We start from the raw sequence: 20,898 nt of genomic DNA, 5'->3' as shown, positions 1-20,898 counted from the left end.
GATTTAAACTGGAACAATTCTGTATAAAAATAAAACTAGAATGTAAAGAGTAAAAAAAAAAAAATTCTCTGCATTCTTGCTAGAAGTAGAAGAAAACTGCCTGAAGTATAAAAAAGAAAAGAGGATTATGAATTCTTTCTCTGTTCAACCAGCAGATGTCATGTTTGTTTGTCAGAGCCTGAGAGTATTTTAAGATATTTTCTTCGTATTATTGTGTACTTCTTACAAATAAGAGTACATAAGCATTAAATACAATTGCCTTTGAAATTAGAAAGGAAAATTAAACCTGTGCTTTTTAAATTATAATATATTTCTCAACTGAAATTAGAACTCGTCATTCATTTTTAAATTTTTGTTCAAAGAAAATTTAGTACAAAATATGCCCTGAGATGCAAGCATATATATACTACTCAAAAGATCAGTGTTTATTACTAACCAATACTGTCTATGCATCATATAATTGTTTTTCCCCTTTAATCCTAAAGCAGTATAATTACCTAACAAAAAATAAAACTTTCTCTATTTTTTAACATTCATGAACAAAATTAAGATTCTAGCAGATTCTTACTGTATTTGATTATTTATTTTATCATCTTCCATATCATTACCATCTCCACTGTATCCATAACTTTGTCTATGAGACATTTGATTAATCTGTAAGTATTTCTAACATGATTTGCCATAAAGATTTTTACATATGATTCACCCAGTGCAGATAAAAAAGTATATCAGAAAGACTTTGTAATAGTCTACAATTAAAGATAATCTTGAAATTTTATAGTAAAATCACATCAATTTGGAATATTTACATGAGGGTTAGATTTGAGCTTAATTTCATCACTACCTTGAATATCAGTTTTCATAAACAAAATCATATTTCATTATTCACAAGATTTAGGAGCATCTTTTTTAACTCAAGGTCAGACCATTAATCACTTTAAAATTGTTCATTTAAGATAAAGAATCTTCCTAGACTTAAAGTAATTTGTATTTCTGACATGTAGCCCATCACCCACTGGTAGTCAACAAAATACTCCACAAGGATATAGACTTGCCAAAAGCTCAGAATATGATTTCTTGTCTTCATCCCATCTTCCTTCACTCCAGCCTCCTATATGACCCGTTTCAGTCTTGGCCCAGAGAACTCAGCTGTTGGAGAAAGCATGCAGCTGCTAGCTTCAGAGGAGGAAAAGCCCAAAGAGATATTTCTATGACTAGAATTAATTATGATTTCTTTTCTTACACAGACTTGGAGATAATCTCAGGAAAGAAATTTTAGCCTTTTTTAGGCATTTCAAAACGTATGGTCTGCATCCTCTTGCATCAGAATAGAATAACCTCAAGTATTTATAATATATCTGGATTTCTGGGCCCTGCCTTACAAATGAATGTGTATTCATGCATACTAAATTTGTTGAAACATTATTCTTTAAAAAATATGGCCTTTCAAGAGTAATACTTTCATGAAGTTATGAGATAATTTATAAATAATAGTTCCTCCATATTTAAGCCATGTGTAATCTAAAATTAATTAAGGAATCAAATTCAACTTGATAGTAGGCAAACATGTCATCACACCCTGCAAATTTAAGAATAAAAGGTACCTTAGTGCCTGTCTCTGGTGGACAAGTATTCATATCAGTCCTGCTAAATGGCTGTTTAAGTATTGACTAAATACTTCTACTGAAGGGAAATTCATGATCTACTCAGATAGGCAATTCCTTATTCAAAAATCATTAGTAGAATATTTCTAAGTAAAAATATGCATCCTTCTAATAGGAAATCACTAGTATTCATCTTATTTTATAACTATTCACATTTAGTCTGATTTTCTTCCTTTGATAGATTTTCAACTATTGAATATATTTTAAGAATATATTCAAGTGTATGAACTTCAAGTTTCCTTAAAATCTAAATAAAAGCTATCTGAAAAGTCTGAGAACAAAATTTATCTGTTAGGGAGATTTGTTTTCTTTCTTTGCTAACCTTCCCTAATTCTGACTCTGTGCTCTCCTTGCTTTTCTTTGAATACAATATTCATTTTGTTAAGAAAGTGCTACAGTAGAACTGAGTCTAATATCCATGTGTTGGCTACATAATAAAAACAACTTCCATCCCTATTAAAAAGCATAGTTATGTACTAATGACCTAATGAAAACTGTTGCTATAAATAAATGTGGGCGTTTGGACAAGGAGCCACTCTGCCACCTTCCCTACCTCTGCACCTTGCCTCTGTCTCCTCTTCATTACTATTCTTTACACAACAACACTGGGCTCACCTCTGCAGTATTCTAAATACTGCTCTATAACAAAAGCAGACTAGGTTTATATTACTCCCCTAACCTGCTCATTAATTCATCTGCAGGTACTGGCATTGATTTTGTTGTTGCTGTTTGCAGAACTGAGCATGGAACCCAGGGCCTCACGCATGTTAGGCAAGTGCTCTGTCACTGAGCTGTACCCTTATCCCTGGTTACTTATATCAAACCCTGAAGTTCTTTACCTCATAGGCTAATAAATTCACTTCCCTGATACCATTTTGAGAAATTTGGTTTCAAATGCAAGTTGTCACAAATATTTTGGGATTCTAGTGTCTTCACTTAGTGTTTTCCTCTTCTCTAGACTTTGACCTTAAGTATTATGAATATGAATTTGTGCTATCATTTAGTAATAAGTAAAAATATCATGCAAGATAAAAAGAAAATAAGTATGACAACTCTTTTCTAGAAATCTCCTATGCAGGATGCTTTGTATATGATCCATTTTCAATTAAGTTATTCACAGATCATTTTTTAAAATGCACACAATGTTGATGTAGGAGACTTTTCCAAGTGTTACTAAACTTCAGATATTTAATTCAATGTATTTAATTGTACTAGTAAGCCTGCCAAACATTAAATTCCATTCATCTGACATCATTGGTGAAACGTGTTTTATCTTAAAACTATCCTTTATCTTCAGGGGTGATAGAGACTATTATTTCCATTCTTAGTGTTCAAAATTTATCCTTTAATCATCTGTTATACATTTTTCTGGATCACCTTTTCCACAACCCTTAGGTGATAATGATTGATGATGAGGAAATGTACCGAATCGTGTATGAGAATGTTCTGCACACAGTTAGAACCCATGTAAATATTTTATGTTTAATCTAGAAAAGAAAAATCAGAAAGGAGGTTGAATAAGTGATGATAAGTGTACAATTTATTTTTTCCAGCAATAATTGCAAAGAATCTCAAAGCTATCTGAAAAGTCTGAGAACATGTGACCAATTTCCAGGAGAAATAAAGCCAAGCCTCCTCAATCCCTGTATGGGGCAGAATAGTTGGCACTAGTAGGCTCAAAGTATTGCTGGGTTATTAAATAAATGTATTATTGGTAATAAAATAGTCTATGTTTCAGGATATCAGAAAATTGGGTCTATAATTCCAAATGGTCTGCATAACTTTTATTTTGGCAATGGGGAAAAAATAAAGTGATATGGTTTGTGTTTGCTATATCCACTTTCAAGTGTATGGACTTCAAATTTCCTTAAAATCTCTTCCATATTAACCAAAATTCCTTTGTTGTTGTTAAATTATTGTCTTTTCAATTAAATAACATAAATAAAGTCTCCAAAGAATAATGATATTTATTTTAGAATTGCCAGTATTGCAATGGGAATACACTCCATAATAAATTGTAAGTGAATTCAAAGAGGTTGAGGCAAGGTAATTTTTTGAAGGCAAGATGAAGGGGAGTGCGTAAGATATTTTGAAATAAGAATACTTGGCTAGAAGGATCAATATCAAGGGTTGAATCAGGTCACAATTAAACAGACAGCTGTGGGGCAGACATCCTTACAGAAGTATTTTCTATTTAAGGTTACAGTGGTCTTTGTGCACAACTGTAATTTTGAAAGTCTTTTTATGAAGACTATTTTTAGGAATTCAGGTTTAAGATACTCTCTTTCATAAGCTTCTAGTCACTTTATTTATTTGGGGGCCAGGGCTTGACAGAAGTGTCTCCATTTTGATTCACAATTTTAAGTTCAAGTGTATTGTACAAAGCCACAGATAACACAAACCCAGGTTTTTATTTTCACTAATTTTTAAATAAAGTTAACCACTTATTTTCTAATGCACTTGTTTGGACTTCCAGGATAGCAAATTTTTTGCTTTCTTCCTGTCCACTGGTTGTTCCACCAGAGGTCTTTGTGTGCCTCTGGTTTTTTCTCATAACTCTTAACCTTGAGTAGCCCCAGTGCTTAGCCCTTGTCTTCTCACACTCCATTGGTGATCTCATATCCTTATCCCTTTTAATTTACTCTGTATTTATGCCCATGGTCAGCAATGTTCTAGCTCCAATCCTGACCACTCCTGTATTCCAGATGAATATCCTACTCCATACTGTATGTCTCCATTTAAATCACTGGAATCATTGAAAAAGTATTTCCTGAACTTCTCTCCCCAATTAATCCCCCCATAGCTTTCCCTTGCAGTCAATAGAAATTTTATTCTTGGAATTGCTTAGGCCTAGAACCTTGGATCACCCTTGATCTTTCTCTTCTTCATAACAATGCCCATTCCATCAACCCTTCTTGAGTCTACTCTCAAACATATTATAAAATTGATTAGATATCAATAGTATGAATTTTCAAATAGAAGAATTGTTTATAAAATGTGGAGTAGAAAGTAACACTTGGGCCAAAGATAATTTTGAGCATGTTGACAGTCTACTATGTCATCATTCACATTTGAGCACAATTTCTGTTTTCAGGAAAGGCCTATGCTCCAGAATTCTATTACGATACCTATAATCCTGTGTGGCAGAACAGACACCGTGTTTATTCCTACAGTCTGCAGTGGACCCAAATGAACCCAGATGCAGTGGACCGCATTGTTGCATACCGGTTGGGTATTCGGCAGGTGAGAAATTTAAGTGGTATCTTTTTTTTTTTTTAATTATCTCCTGTATAGACTTTGTTATTATATCTTTTCTAATCATGTCACATGAATTATAGAATATAATTTCTATAATTATAATTATGATATTTCATATATGATATATATTATATCAAAGGTAATATGACTTTATATAACCTACTCTGAAGTACTTACGAATTTTTGAAATTAATGTATGCTTTTTCCACCATGGTGGAAAACATATTAAAGTTATATCCTTTGAGTGCTTTGAACTCCTTTAACACTAGACATACTTGAGAAATTATATGGCATAATTGCCATGAAAGGAGCTTATTTAGGGTGTGCTCACACTTCCCTAAACTTTGTAACCATTTGCCTTGGTTCCTATGAAGCTACAAGTCTTCCATATTTTTACTTGATGGGCTCAAGGTATATACGGAATGTTTTAAATATATAACTACTTTAGTAAAATGAGACGAAATAATAAAGTATGATGACTTCTTAAGATTAATGGGTTACATGGAAAAATTTTTATCTTTTCCAAATTAACCACTATTAAAGTCACTTGTCGTTTGTGGTATAATGATATTTTGAAATTTAAAAATAGGTCTTTACATTGCTTGTCGCTAGACAGTGTATTATCTGGGTGACTATTTCAGGATAACAAAAAAGTTTTGAAGATTTATCTGATTACCCCAATATCTATTAGTTTTCTTCCACAATTTCACGTTGCAAATTTTCAGTGTGTGTTCCATTTCTTAGTTAAATCACAGAGTACATTTTTAGTTAGACCATTAGAAAGGACAAAATTTTCTTGGAGAAAAAGCAATCAACATGTTTTATCTTAAAACCATCCTTTCTCTATCTTCCTCACAAAATTTTAATAAAGAACCTTTTGAGATATATCATTCAAATTAAGACACATTATAAAGCAAATAGTCTCATCCTGCCAACTTAATAATCTCAATAACATAAACTGGATTTTCCTAGTGAAAACATCTGGCACTTGATAATTACTGCTTTTTTGTCTAAGTGTTCCTAGGTCTCTGATCCAGCAGATCACAGTGGACCTTTTGGAATTCTTCTCTAATTGCCTATCCATCACTTACATTGGTCCTCGGGTACAATAGTAAATCCCAGATCCACATCAAAATAGTTTGTTCTACTTGTTCTTATTTGATGAATTTTCTTGATAGGGAAGATAAAAAAAAACAACAATAAAATCAGTCTAACAGTTCTTTTCCCTCAGGTGATGGCATTATTTCTTTTCTCTTCTCAGCACAGCTAGTACTGTAAAATCTTTTTTATTTGGAGCATCTTAGAGTATTCTTGAATTCACACCTCACACTGTTTTTTAAAATGCTTAATACATTGTTTGGTCATTCATGCTCATATTTTATCATACATCTTTTTTTTAAAATTAACCTATGGACCTAAAACCATAGCTTTTTAAGATGATACCCATCTGTTTTTGTAATATTCTGCAACAAGCAATGTCTTCTACTATTTTCTGCTATAGTCTATTTTGAATGGTAGAGTCAGAATTTTTTATTCAGTTTCTCATGTTCTTGCTCAGTTATTGTCTTTAAGTAACTTGTCATTAAAATCTTAAGAGGTACCTATTTAAAATCTATGGAATGTACCCAACTCTGCTCATCATTCTCATCATTTCCTCTTCCCTTCTCTCTCCCCAGTGCTTTTTTTTTCTTTCTTTCTTCCTTCCTTCTTCTGTCTTTCTTCCTTCCTTCCTTCCTTCCTTTCTTTTTTTCTTTCTATCTATCTATCTATCTATCTATCTATCTATCTATCTATCTGTTTTAATTCTGAGACAGGGTTTCACTAGGTTGCTTAGGGTCCTACTAATATGCTGAGGCTGGCCTGGAACCTTCCTGTCTCAGCCTCCTGTGTGGTTAGGATTATGGCATGTGCCACCAAGCCCAGCTTATCATTTTCTCTCTTTAAAATGGTTGAAATCTTTGTTTTCACCAAATGTCTCTGTGGTGCATGCAATGCAGAATTGTTCTCTATCAGTCAAAGTTGGCAGAAAAGTAGTTACCAATGAAGTGTCTCCACCACCAAATTAGAAGATAGATTTTGGTAGAGTTGAATTCCTCCCAAGAGGGAGACAATTAATTAAGTCCCTTTTTTATTGTCCATAGTTTTTACCCAGTATTAGCAAACTGTCTTCTTTAAGGGGGGTTGAAGGTTAGGATTTTTGGGGAGAGGGAGATGGAGGTTAAGATTGCTATGCTATTTTCTAACAATTCTCTCTTAAAATGTTTCATTTCTGCCATGAATAGCTCAAAATTCCTGCGTTTACTTTTTTGAACATAAAATTAATATATAACTCTGATATTCAAGGATACATATTTCCCAGTCAGTGTGTTGTTATTTTTAAACAAGTCAATTATTGTTCTCCTATTCTGATTCTTTGTTATACATTATGCATGTATGATATGTGCATATAAAACCCTTTTCTATATTCTATTAAAATAATGAATTCGAAACCTACCTGGCTTACAAGTGTAGACAGTCTACCCTCATCATTACTTAGCTATATAACCATGAGATTGGTTCTACACATATGTAAACCTGAGTTCCTATCCTGTAAACTGAAGATCATGATACTCATCTAGCAATTGGAGTTGTTTTTGTAAAGTTCTGCAAATGTGAACAATAAGGTAATGTTTGTAGATATCATGTAAGAAAAAAAACAGCATGAATATACACTTCTCTTTCTACTACCACCTTCGTTGTATTCAGTCCTCACATCAGAAATTATTACATGCAAAATGGCCTCAATAAACAACATTTCTTTTGAATTTTGACTTACATATAAAATTTTAGAGTGATAGGGCAAATGCATTTCATATATAAATGTATGTGATCCTTTTTTAAAAAGTTCCCTGCTTCATACAATAAGCAGAGGTATTACTCTGAATAAGTTCATTTTTCTGTATCATCTTAAAAATTTTAGATTCGTAATATTCCATTTATGTACATTTAGTATCAAGGGCATGTGTCTTAGGATACAAGATAGCAGCATTTAAAAATCATTCTTAAATTATGTTCTGATTATCACTTTAATTGATATTTTGTCTTATATACATATGGCCTTTTTTTATTCCCCAAGCTATCATAGAATCTTGAATCAATGAACTTTTTAACATAGTCAACATAACTTGAAACGTTGTCCATAAACATGTTAAGAAAGTGGCCAAAGCAACATAAGTTTTTCCTTTTTTCAAACATTGATTTTCATCCAATAACTAGTGTTTATGTGTTTGTCTATCAGATCAAGGAATTATTAATTTATGTTACATATTTTATGATTTTTTTCTTTTTTGCAGTGCCTGGGCCTCACTTACACTAGGCAAGCACTCTACCACAAATCCACACCCCACACTAATTTTATGATTTTAAAGTTATATTATTTTAGGCCATTTACCTATATTAAGCCTATTGATCTAAATAATTTTTCCATCCGTTAAATAACTATACTAACTATCAAAAAATCTCTTCCCTTTTAATATCAAACATGTTCTTAATTACACGATATATTTGTATATTAGTAGAAGTCTAAAAAAAAGTTTGATCCTTTAAGACAAATGGAAAATTCATTTCTAAAGATCCTGTTTTGTTTTTAATCTATAAACCTTTATATCCTCATCACCTATTCTTAAATTGAATATGATTGTAGAATTATTGTGGTGTTGTTAAATCCATGGCTGGATGAAGCTGGTAAGTTGAAACAAGCATTCTTTTCAGTTTCCTATTAATATTAGCTAACTATTTTTGTTGAACTATATGGCCTATTATTAAATGTAATGAGGAACATTGTCTCAGACTTTAAGTAGGCTTATTCATTTTATTAAGAATAATTTCAGTGTATCTAGGAAAAGGCACTGAAATTCTAGAATTATTGCTGTAAAAGACTTAAGAATAACAAATATATCACAAGAAGCCAAAAAAATTAATTTGTAGAAAAAAGTTTCCCCAAAATATGAATGTTCTTAGGTTATATTTTTTAGGTTCAGCCAAGCAATTGTTTAATCTCCTTAGACAGCTACTAGCCTCCAATTATTTGCTTCATTTGTTGCTTAAGAGGAAAGAGAAAAAGGTTATTTGAATGTCTGCTTTCTTTGGTATCTAAGGAATTAAGAACAAAGCAAAGCTCTTCCTGAATTATCCAAATATACTGAATAACATAAACATCATTTTGATTCATTTAAAACACACTCAATTATAGTTTCTGCTACAAAAGAATTTTAGAGTTTTATGCAGTTTCATTTTTTATTGTGACATAGAGGGGCACAATGACTCTGACTTTTTGACTGTCATCATTGGAAAGAAGATTATTTTATTGACTACCTTAACAGCCCCTGTTCTGAATTTGTAAGTCATGATATATTAAAATGCTTGCAGTTAACATATTCATTTGCTTACCCATTCAGACAATAAAACTTTGGGTAAATTAATCATATGATAACTGTCTGAAATTAAAAAATGAAGTACTGTCCTCAATGTCTGTTAAGATAAATAAGTTCTGCAATAGAAACACATAAAAAGTGCCATAGAAATAGATGTAGGAGCAGTTAGTGCAACCTGATAGTGGACTAAGGCACATGAGTGCCAAGATAGAAACAGTTGGTTTTAAAGTTTTTTTTTAAGTTTTCCTTTTAGACACTAACTATGAATAACCACTATCGATAACTCTTCAAAAATATGCATTTTGGCATAATTATTAGATGAATTAATTATAAAGTCATATTGTTCTACATCCACATGTAATGACTGAACTGTTCCTAATCTTTCCTACCAGTTAAAACATTTAAAAGTTATTTTAGTAAATTATTCATTTCCTACTTTTTTGTTAAAGGATTATTACTATAATAGATTTTGGTTATTTTTGTTAAAATTATTGTACATAATTGACAGTAAGCTTGATACTTGAAATAATCACTATTCCTAAGTACCTAGTTGAAGACAATAACTGAAAAAGAGGGAGATTTTGAAGAGAATGTGCAATATTAGTTGATTCTGAGGAATGAATTTTTTGACATGTACTTTGTCTGTGATACAGTCTTCAGATGCTAAAGGAGAATGGTAGGATAAGATAGAAGAGGAATTGAAATAATGTATGTGCTTGACTTAACCACTTGGGCAGCTTGTTCACAGAGACATTTGGAAACATTTGACATTGGTTATTTGATGCCATTTCAGGGAAATCTGTGGAAATCTGATAAACAATCTAGATTCTTTGCGTAGTTTTAAATCTTGAATAAAATAACGTCTTTTATAATCTGATAATCTTAAGTAGAGTGTATTGAATGATATTACCATAGACAACACAGCAGGGCAGCTTTTGAGGTATCTGTTACTTAGGTTGGAAAAGTGAAAGAGGAAAAAAAAAGAAATATTGAGTTGAGAAGAGATTGGACTGAGAGGAATTTGAATATTAATTTAATTTTGAGGAAACATTTTGAAAAGGGTCATGACCTTGCATTCTCTGACATTCATTTCAACTTCTTTAATGAATTTTCTGGAAAGCATCAAATACGGAGATAAGAGAGGGAGCCAGCAATACAGAGAATTATAGGAAAAACAATGTTTAAATGGGCTCTTTAGCTCTGGAAAAGAAATAAGCCCTAAGCCAGTTATTTAGTGAAATTATTACCAAAAAAAAAGAACACTATATCAATCTGCTTCTTTCCTGTAAAAATAACTTAATAATTTATGTATTAATAAGAAAAATTATGTATAGTCAATTGGAAAGAGCTGGGTAAGGAATGGATCTTTGACTGATACAGATAGCTATGTTAAAAGGGTGCCTTATTTTAAAATAACCATGTCTAAGAATATTCCATGTTCTTTCTGAGGAGTTTTCTCAGTCTTAAGTCCTTTGTTAATATTTTATTCTTTTTAGTAATGTTGCCTGGGCAAATAGTTAGAATTTTCCTTTTTATTGACCCTGCACAGGGTAGAAAGATTTTGGAGTTGAAGAGTATTGAATTATTGACAGAACTAAGATACTGTAAGCATGTTCATATTTTCAAACTTAGATTTGTTAAGTTAGAATGATATAAAACAAATAAAGGTACACTAGGCGGGAACATACTATTAGAACCATGAACGCTTCCCCTTGAATGTGTAAGTTTTTAGGTCAAAAGCACTAGATTACATAGCTGAAGCTGGCAGAAATGTGGAAACATAAACTTACTACCCAAATACTGAAATAGAAGAATTTCCATGAAAGAGAGAGAAGGAGAAAACAAAGTAGAAAAAGATGACATTTAAAAGGAAAATTAGGAAAGAGTCTATGATTCTCTGTGTGAAAAGGGTCAGATTTGTGCTTTCAAACAAAATTGTAAATGATTAGAAAATCATGAATATTTAAATTACCATATATCAACAAATCAGTTTTAGTTTTTTTATTGAAACTAATAAATTTATTTATTTAATTTTAAGAGGCAGATAGAAAAAAGGATCTTATGTGGGTTTAATATTATTCTGAAGTCAACTGATTCCAACCTAATTAAATTGATCTGTTCTCCTGGCTGTCCACTTGAATCAATGTTTTATTAAAGAACTAAAGAAAAACTGATATACATAGATGAAAGAGCTTTTCTTAAATTTCTGTACTATTTTGATTACATAAAAACAATAAATGCAGAATAATTATGAATTCCAATACTTTGATTCATGTAAAAGAAACTCTCCAGTAGACCAATAGAAGTTCAGTGTCTTAAATCACTAGGGGTAGAGAATTCATTGGATAACAGTCATTCATCCAAATACTGTGAAGAAAAAAATAAAATTATCAGAAACTTAAATGGAGTATGGTGTTCAGATTAACAGTTGCTTTTTTTTTCTTTTAGACCTCAAAACCATGTAAGTCAGTTGTTTGAATAGACATTTATAGATGGATTTATAGTCTAAATGTTCATTTTATTTACTGCACCTATTCACAAACTGAATACATTATTTTCTTTGTGTTGTAGCATTGCCTCTCATACTTCAGTGTTCATCAGATTTATTGAAAAGATTTGTTAAACCAGTTGCTCAGTTAGTGGATCTGGAGTCAGACCTTAGGTTTCCCACTGTCATTTCTTTTTTTTTTTAATTGGTTGTTCAAAACATTACAAAGCTCTTGACATATCATCTTTCATAGATTTGATTCAAGTGGGTTATGAACTCCCATTTTTACCCCAAATACAGATTGCAGAATCACATCGGTTACACATCCACGTTTTTACATAATGCCATATTAGTGGCTGTTGTATTCTGCTACTTTTCCTATCGCCTACTATCCCCCCTCCCCTCCCCTCCCATCTTCTCTCACTACCCCATCTGCTGTAATTCAATTCTCTCCCTTTTTTTTATCCCTTTTCCCCTCACAACATCTTATATGTAATTTTGTGTAACAATGAGGGTCTCCTTCCATTTCCATGCAATTTCCCTTCTCTCTCCCTTTCCCTCCCACTACTCGTCTCTGTTTAATGTTAATCTTTTCCTCATGCTCTTCCTCCCTGCTCTGTTCTTAGTTGCTCTCCTTATATCAAAGAAGACATTTGGCATTTGTTTTTTAGGGATTGGCTAGCTTCACTTAGCATAATCTGCTCTAATGCCATCCATTTCCCTGCAAATTCCATGATTTTGTCATTTGTTAGTGCTGCATAATACTCCATTGTGTATAAATGCCACATTTTTTTTTTATCCATTCATCTATTGAAGGGCAACTAGGTTGGTTCCACAGTCTAGCTATTGTGAATTGTGCTGCTATGAACATTGATGTGGCAGTATCCCTATAGTACTCTCTTTTAAGGTCTTCAGGGAATAGTCCGAGAAGGGCGATAGCTGGGTCAAGTGGTGGTTCCATTCCCAGCTTTCCCAGGAATCTCCATACTGCTTTCCAAATTGGCAGCACCAATTTGCAGTCCCACCGGCAATGTACAAGTGTACCCTTTTCCCCACATCCTTGCCAGCACTTGTTGTTTGACTTCAGAATGGCTGCCAATCTTACTGGATTGAGATGGTATCTTAGGGTGGTTTTGATTTGCATTTCTCTGACTGCTAGAGATGGTGAGAATTTTTTCATGTACTTGTTGATTGATTGTATGTCCTCCTCTGAGAAGTGTCTGTTCAGGTCCTTGGCCCATTTGTTGATTGGGTTATTTGTTTTCTTATTGTTTAATTTTTTGAGTTCTTTGTATACTCTGGATATTAAGGCTCTATCTGAAGTGTGAGGAGTAAAAATTTGTTCCCAGGATGTAGGCTCCCTATTTACCTCTCTTATTGTTTCTCTTGCTAAGAAAAAACTTTTTGGTTTAAGTAAGTCCCATTGGTTTATTCTTGTTATTAACTCTTGTGCTATGGGTGTCCTATTAAGGAATTTGGAGCCCGACCCCACAATATGTAGATGGGAGCCAACTTTTTCTTCTATCAGATGCAGGGTCTCTGATTTGATATCAAGCTCTTTGATCCATTTTGAGTTAACTTTTGTGCATGGCAAGAGAAAGGGATTCAGTTTCATTTTGTTGCATATGGATTTCCAGTTTTCCCAGAACCATTTGTTGAAGATGCTATCCTTCCTCCATTGCATGTTTTTAGCCCCTTTATCAAATATAAGAAAGTTGTAATTTTGTGGATTGGTCTCTGTGTCCTCTATTCTGTACCATTGATCCACCCGCCTGTTTTGGTACCAGTACCATGCTGTTTTTGTTACTATTGCTCTGTAGTACAGTTTGAAATCTGGTATCTCTATACTGCCAGATTCACACTTAGAATTGCTTTTGCTATTCTGGGTCTTTTGTTTTTCCATATGAATTTCATGATTGCTTTATCTGTTTCTACAAGAAATGCCATTGGGATTTTGATTGGCATTGCAAATGAGGAAAACCACTCCATTCACAATATCCTCAAAAAAAAAATAATAAAATACTTGGGAATCAACCTAACAAAAGAGGTGAAAGATTTATACAATGAAAACTACAGAACCCTAAAGAGAGAAATAGAAGAAGATCTTAGAAGATGGATAAATATACCCTGTTCATGGATAGGCAGAACTAACATCATCATTACCCACTGTCATTTCTAACAGTATCCCTCAGGATGCTGATTTAAGGGGTCTGGGTTTATATTTTGAGAACCACTGTTTCATTTAGTCATACTGTCATGAAAAGACTGAAATCTGATCCTGTTTTATTTTTTACCTTTTTCATATACTGACACTCTTGTATTATATCAGTATGAAAAGCAATACCATAACATACTGTTTAAGCACAGCATTTGGCATATGGTTCTCAAAAAACATTAGTGGAATAATGAATTTGAAATTTGCATGGTAAGTGGGCAACTGTTGATTTCTCACCAGAGAGATGCATTTCCCTATTATGCTTGAAAGGATACATTTGAAACAACATTGATTATTAAAATTAAGTTTTGGGTTCACCTGATAGTCTGAGAACTATTATAAATGAAAGTATTTTCTTTACTGTAGTCAAGGTGTAGTTCTTTAGTCTTATATCTGTGTGCATTTCTTTTTTTTTTTTTTTTTTTTTTTCTGTGTGCATTTCTATAGATTATTTAAAAGAAATCTCAGTGAACTATAAAAGTTCCTGATTTGTGACATATGTAAAGTAAAATTTGTGTTTTGTAGTGCCCTGATGATTAATCTAATGCTTTAGTAAATTGCATTACTAAGAAGTAAGACTATCAAACTGTTATACTCCTGAGTACCATTCTCTTACATTTCACAAAGAATGAGTGATGGCTATCTGATTCATCCTGAATTGATCATCATTTGCAATTGCCTTTTTCAATTTTTACTTATAAATTATTATTAGTTCAGCTGTATCATTTTAGGTGTATTTATTTAAGTTTCTTAAATTATCTTAGATGTGAAATCATCAATATTTTCATTTTATATCAAAATCTGTTTTTTAACAATTAAAATACTTAACTAAAATGGCTGAAACAATATTTGCTTTTGAATAAGAAATGTTGAACATGACATATTCCAGTAACATTGGATAATAAATACTGCATTACAATTGCTCAATAATGAATTGCTTGTTTTCCAAGCATCTGTTCTCTAATTTACAAAGTTTAAACATGAAATGCAAAAAGATCAGAGTGCTTGAGTTGCTTTAGTATAAACCTCAATTTTGGGAAATAATTTCTGCAAAGATGGGAAAAATAATTTGGATAGAAATTTGAAGACAATTGTTTGAATTTCATGGGAATTACTTCTTTTTAATAGCTGAGCTTAAATTATATATCTATCTATTGATCTATATATTATCCAGCTTGATACTAGTATAGTTGATTCACATGTGTCACCTTTTAGTTCTTAAAACTGCACAATAACTACTATTATATCTTTCTTACATATTAAGAGTTCAAACAAATAAGTAACTTACCTATAGGTCAAAGAGTTAAGGAAAAGATAAAGCTGGAATTTGAACCCAAGGCCTCTTATTTAGACTGTAACAAAGGTAATTCAGCTGACTGCCACCTGAGGCTTGCCCTTTTCTATATCTTTCTTCTTCTTCTTGAAATGGCAGAATTTATCATTTTGTTTTTCAATTTCTTATATAGTTGTTGCCTTTTGATATTTTGTACCATTTTATGGTATCAATTTTAGATGCTATTTGAATTTTTAACTTATATACTCCTGTATTTATGAATATATTTCTATGTAGATGAATATTATATTTAATTTTTAAAATATTTTCTACATGGGGGAAATATATATGCTTTTCCACTCACCATGTATATATTTTTGTGCTTCTGGATGCATTTCCCCTGTTCATTATTTTATAAATCATTTAATTATAGTACAATATTAACATCTCCATTTCTTCTTTTTCCTACAGTGGGAGTGGGTGTATGAGAGAGTAGTTTTTATTCTGATAAGGTTTAAAACATATGAGGAGATATATATCCAAGCAATCAACAAGAATCTAATATGCTAAGTATCACCATAGGTGTTGGAGAAATTGGTTGAGAATCTAATATAACTTTGGGAAGTGAGGAATGCTAACAGAAAATGTGCTAGCCAACTACCACTTGAGGGCTGCATAAAAGTTATCCAGATTGAGAGACATGGATGGACTTAACATGCTTTGAACTCAAGCCATTGTTATATCCTACCTCTGGAATATCCCTAGAAGACTCATGTGTTGAAAATGCTTATTCCCAACTGGTAGCACTATTGAGAGGTAGTGGAACTTTAGGAGGTGGTGCCTAGTTGGAAGAAGTAGGTCACTGGTCACTGGGAGAGTGAAGTGACAAGGATGCTTGTCCTTGAAGGGTATGTCTTCTCCCTGGAACACTCTAGAAAGCTCATTCCCCCCTCCCCACTTCCTTGCTACCATGAGGTAAACAGCCTTGTTCCATCATGTGCTCCCCTGCATTATATCCTCCCTTGTTATGGGCCTGAAAGTAATGGAGCTAGCCAACCATGGACTGAAAATTCCTTTTGTTGTTGTTTTTAGGCATACATGACAGTAGTGTGTATTTTGACATATTATACATAGATGGGGTGCAACCCAATACAACTTTGATTCCATTCTTGTGGTTGAATAGATGTGGAATTACAGTGGTTGTATATTCATATATGAGCATAGGAAAGTTATGTCTGATTCATTCTGTCTTTCCTATCCCCCCGCCTTCATGCCCTCTTGTCTAATCCAGTGAATTTCTATACTTACCCTCCCTACCATCCTTGTTAGAGGTTAGCATCCACATATCAGAGCAAAGAATTGGCTTTTGGATTTGGGGGACTGGTTTATTTCACTTAGCATGATATTCTCCACTTCTATCCATTTAGTGGCAAATGCTATCATTTCATTATTTTTTATGGCTGAGTAATATCCATGGACTGAAAATTCTGAAATCATGAACCACATAAGTCTTTCCTACCTTTAGTTATTTTTATGTTAGACATTGTATCGAAGCAATGGAAAGCTGATTAACACGGTATCATGGTAATTTCAGAAATCTGAAAATTAAAATATATTTGAATCATAGTTCAGGAGAGAAGGTGAAAAACTAACTTGGAAATATGGTGGAACAAATATCATGAAGGGTCATGTGAAATGTTGCAGAGAATTTCAACTTGAGATGTGGGGAGATATTCAAAGAGTCAAGCAGTGGAGTCAAATAGCCACCATTGTGATATAATAGTGGGCAAGCATAGAGTAAAAACTGTTGCTTTATTTGAAATGAAATATAAAGATTGATATCAGTGATGCTGCATTGGGTATTGTAGAGAAATATCTCTGGCAGAATCTTTAGGATTTAATGATCAAATGGAGGATGAGGGAAGGGATAGAGTAAGATCACAGGAATGGAGGCAATGTTAACATTTATGTGATTACTGTCAACAAAATCTCATGCTAAAACATATCAATATTTATTGTCTAATTTATTAAGAACATATTCTTCAATATGATTATTTATATTAAATAGTAAAATATGGCCTGTTGCAGTGGTGCACACTTGTAATCCCTCTGACTTGGTAGGCTGAGGCAGGTGGATTGTAAGTTTAAGGACAGTATCAGTAACTTAGTGAGGTGCTGTCTCAATATAAACACATTTAAAAGAGGTAACTGGGGATGTAGCTGAGTGTTAAAGTGCTACTGAATCTATCCCCAAAATTTAAAAACAGAAGAAAATGAACTAAAAAAGAAAATGAGCCTGCTGAGTTGTATGTATATTTTAAGGACTATTACTAAGGGTATGTGAAACAGAAAAATCTAAAAACAAAACCAAAATCTTAAGAAAGCATCATGTTATAGTTTAAAAGAAACATACTAATGTATCTGTGTATTTCTTTTATTTTATATTCTAAAGATCATAAACTTGCTGGGCATGTTGGCACATGAGTGAAATCCTAGCAGCTTAGAAGGCTGAGGCAGGAGGATCCTGAGTTCAAAGCCAGCCCCAGAAATTTAGTGAGGCCCTAAGCAACTTAGTAAGACCCTGTCTCAAAATAAAATATAAAAAGGCTGAGGATTTGTCTCAGTGTTTAAGTGCCCCTGGGTTCAGTCTCCAGTAAAAATAAATAAGTATTATAAGCTGAAATTTTTCCTTCAGAAATTTATGTTGTAGCAAAATGACACAACTAAAGCCCTTAGATAATTTTCATATATTTCTTATAAGCAGCTTCTCTACTTAAGGAAACTAATTTGAATATGCATGTATTTAGGATAAAAGGTACTGCAATTATAGTTCTTAAATTTAAAAAAAAGTGGAAAAAATTTTTAAAAGGAATCATTTGAAATTAAAAGTAATCTTTAAATTTTTCCCTTACATTATCTCTTCTAAATTTTTACATAATCCTTTCCTTAGTTGAGGAGTTCTCTTAGGCCAAGTGTTAGTGTCTATCGATACAATTCAATCTTTACAACACACACCAGCTCCTACATCATCTTTTCAAAGGGTCATGTACACTCTTCTCACAGTTCCTTGACTAAAGAAAGACACACAACCTCTGACCAGAGTTCAAACAAAATAAAGTGGTATCCTCTGTGTTCTTCAAAGGAATGAGGGAACCCAATATTGTGAAGAGCTCACATTATTCCCAAAGACCTTTCTTTCTGGTTAGCAGTATTTGATTGAATATATTAATACCATTTGATTTTCTACTGAAAATATAATTTCAGTAAGATCTACTTCTTGAGTTTACTTCTAAAACATTTTTTTTAAAAAAAGAAAATCAAATATTTCATTATGAAGTTGTACTATTTATTTTAAATAACAAAAGAACTGAAAGGAAATTATTGTCTTGAGAGTGACTTAAGTTAATGAATAAATTATTAAATAAATACTGTTGTCTACATATGATTTATGTTAAAGAACAATAAAATATAACACATGCTTATATAAATAATTCACCAAAAGTATGCTCTTTGGTTCTTCTTTTGTAATTACATGTAGCATACCATTAGATGTATGTGGAATAAGAATTAAGTCTGATGGGTAGATGTCCATGATCTCATGGAGCTTATATTCTGGCATGGAGTAGACAAAATAATTAATAGGATAATTACAGAAAGTTATTTCTTTTCTCTCAGTACCCAGGAGTGAGCCCAGGGCCATGTACATGCAGTGCAAGTGCTCTACCACTGAGCTACATGCTCAGGAAGTTATTAGTGCTATGTAACAAATAGAGCTGAGACAGAGGGAAAATGGCTATCATTAAAATTCATTCTGTATCTATAATAAAAGTTTGAAAAGGTAGCAAAAGCCTCATCTTTATTTTTCTATATTTTCATCATTTTGACACAATTTTCAAACCATATTGATGGGAAGTAGACTTATATTATAGCCCATTCTGGGGTAAAGAATGGATCTAATTATGGATAATTGAGAACATTAGCTAAAATGAAACCATTATAACTTGTCCCATACTTATCACATTTTACCCTTAAAAATCATATGAGGTAAAGTAAATGACAGAAATTCAGTGACTACATTTATGAGCCTGAATTATGCTCAGGAATAAGAAAAAAATCTCACTTGGAATACAGTTTAAACCTATATGCTACTATATATAATATATTGAGGACATGATGTCTGATATAGAAAAATGTATTGACAATTCACAAGTCATATCACTTGCATAAGAACAAACCGTTAATCAGTAAGAATTTATGAGATTTTTGGAGGCATCACTGTGGAGGGGAGAAGTCTTGCCTTAATAAGAATTGAGGCTCTTAAATAATTCAGTCATAACCATATTACTTTGAGTTTTTAAATAATTAGTTTGAGTTTTTTGGAAAGTAATCAAAATTCTTAAGTACCATGATCCAAAATAGTTCCAAAAAGTTGCACAGAGGTTAGAGTGCCACAATGTTGAGGGAGATGTAACAAAAGAAAATTTTAAAGGGCAGACTGTCTAAGTCAGCTGTATAGTACTAAAACTCAACAACTAAAGCCTTAGCTCTCTCTCCCCTTTGGTCAGACTGCTGTATCACTGCTGATGCCCTTTTGAAAAAGAACTATTTAGTTTCTGAAATGATAGTTGTCTGACAATAGCTGTGGGGTGGTTGCTTGTGGGCCCTTATTTCTGTGTGACAGCATAATGTCTGGAACTCCTCCTGCTGCCTTTAAATCAGGGCTCAGTACTCTCCAGGTTGGACAAAAATGCACCTCCCACTCTGAGCAAGTGAGAAGACCTAAAGAGCTGTCACAATCTACTCAGGAAAAATTCTGTGAAACTTTTCTCCTTTATTTAGAAAGCAACACTGTACACAAATAAAATGCTGCTGTGATACAGATCATGATTTAGGGGTGGGAAATGTAGCCAGACAATGGAATAAAGAGTGACATTATAACCCTATGAAATAGTGTCACTGGGGAATGCCTCTCAGAGGAATTAGCATTTAAGTAGAGACACCCGTGATGCAAAGGAATGAGAGTCACAAATAACTGAGCTAAGAGAAGAGAACAACACATAAGTATGTCATAGGAAAATAAAAGCATGTGTAAATTATATTTATTTTAACATTTAGGTCTGTAGGTACTATGGTTTCAAAAGTCCTTGGGAAAATTACAGTAGTCCTTACCAAGACAAAGGGATTCTAAATTCAAAAAATTAGTATTAATCTATTTGTTATAATAATAATAATACAAAAGACAACACAAGAGAATTGAATGTTTTGCAAATGAGAATTGGTTCTCAGATGCTAGGATGAAATGTGAGAGGACTGATGGTAACATACTTTTTGTGTGGGAGATGATTTGCTGGAAACTAAGACAATAAAGGCTAAAACTGTACTTGTACTTGGGGTTGTTCAATAACTAGTAATTGGTACTTAATCTGGGATGTTGGGACTGAGTTTTTAATAGTTATCAGTCCGTCTCTCTAAGTAATGGCATAACATTTTGCCAGGAAGGCAAAACTGCCTTCTTTCTTATTCAGAAAATGATACATCTTTCTATTGAGTAGTGGACTCCATACACTGGTTAAATAATTAATGGACTA

General features: G+C 32.7%; 1 protein-coding gene across 1 annotated transcript in view; it reads left to right on the top strand.

Moving 5' to 3' along the window:
* The window catches only part of Mdga2 (MAM domain containing glycosylphosphatidylinositol anchor 2), a 772,336-nt gene that overhangs the window by 686,300 nt on the left and 65,138 nt on the right, over positions 1–20,898 (top strand). The window contains exon 10 of the mRNA XM_026391061.2: positions 4,759–4,907. Coding sequence (XP_026246846.2) covers positions 4,759–4,907 — 149 coding nt within the window. The remainder of the gene's footprint in view (positions 1–4,758; positions 4,908–20,898) is intronic.

This window comes from Urocitellus parryii, chromosome 6 (assembly GCF_045843805.1).
Source record: "Urocitellus parryii isolate mUroPar1 chromosome 6, mUroPar1.hap1, whole genome shotgun sequence".
Lineage (NCBI taxonomy): Eukaryota > Metazoa > Chordata > Mammalia > Rodentia > Sciuridae > Urocitellus > Urocitellus parryii.
This window is presented reverse-complemented; position numbering and strand designations above follow the sequence as displayed.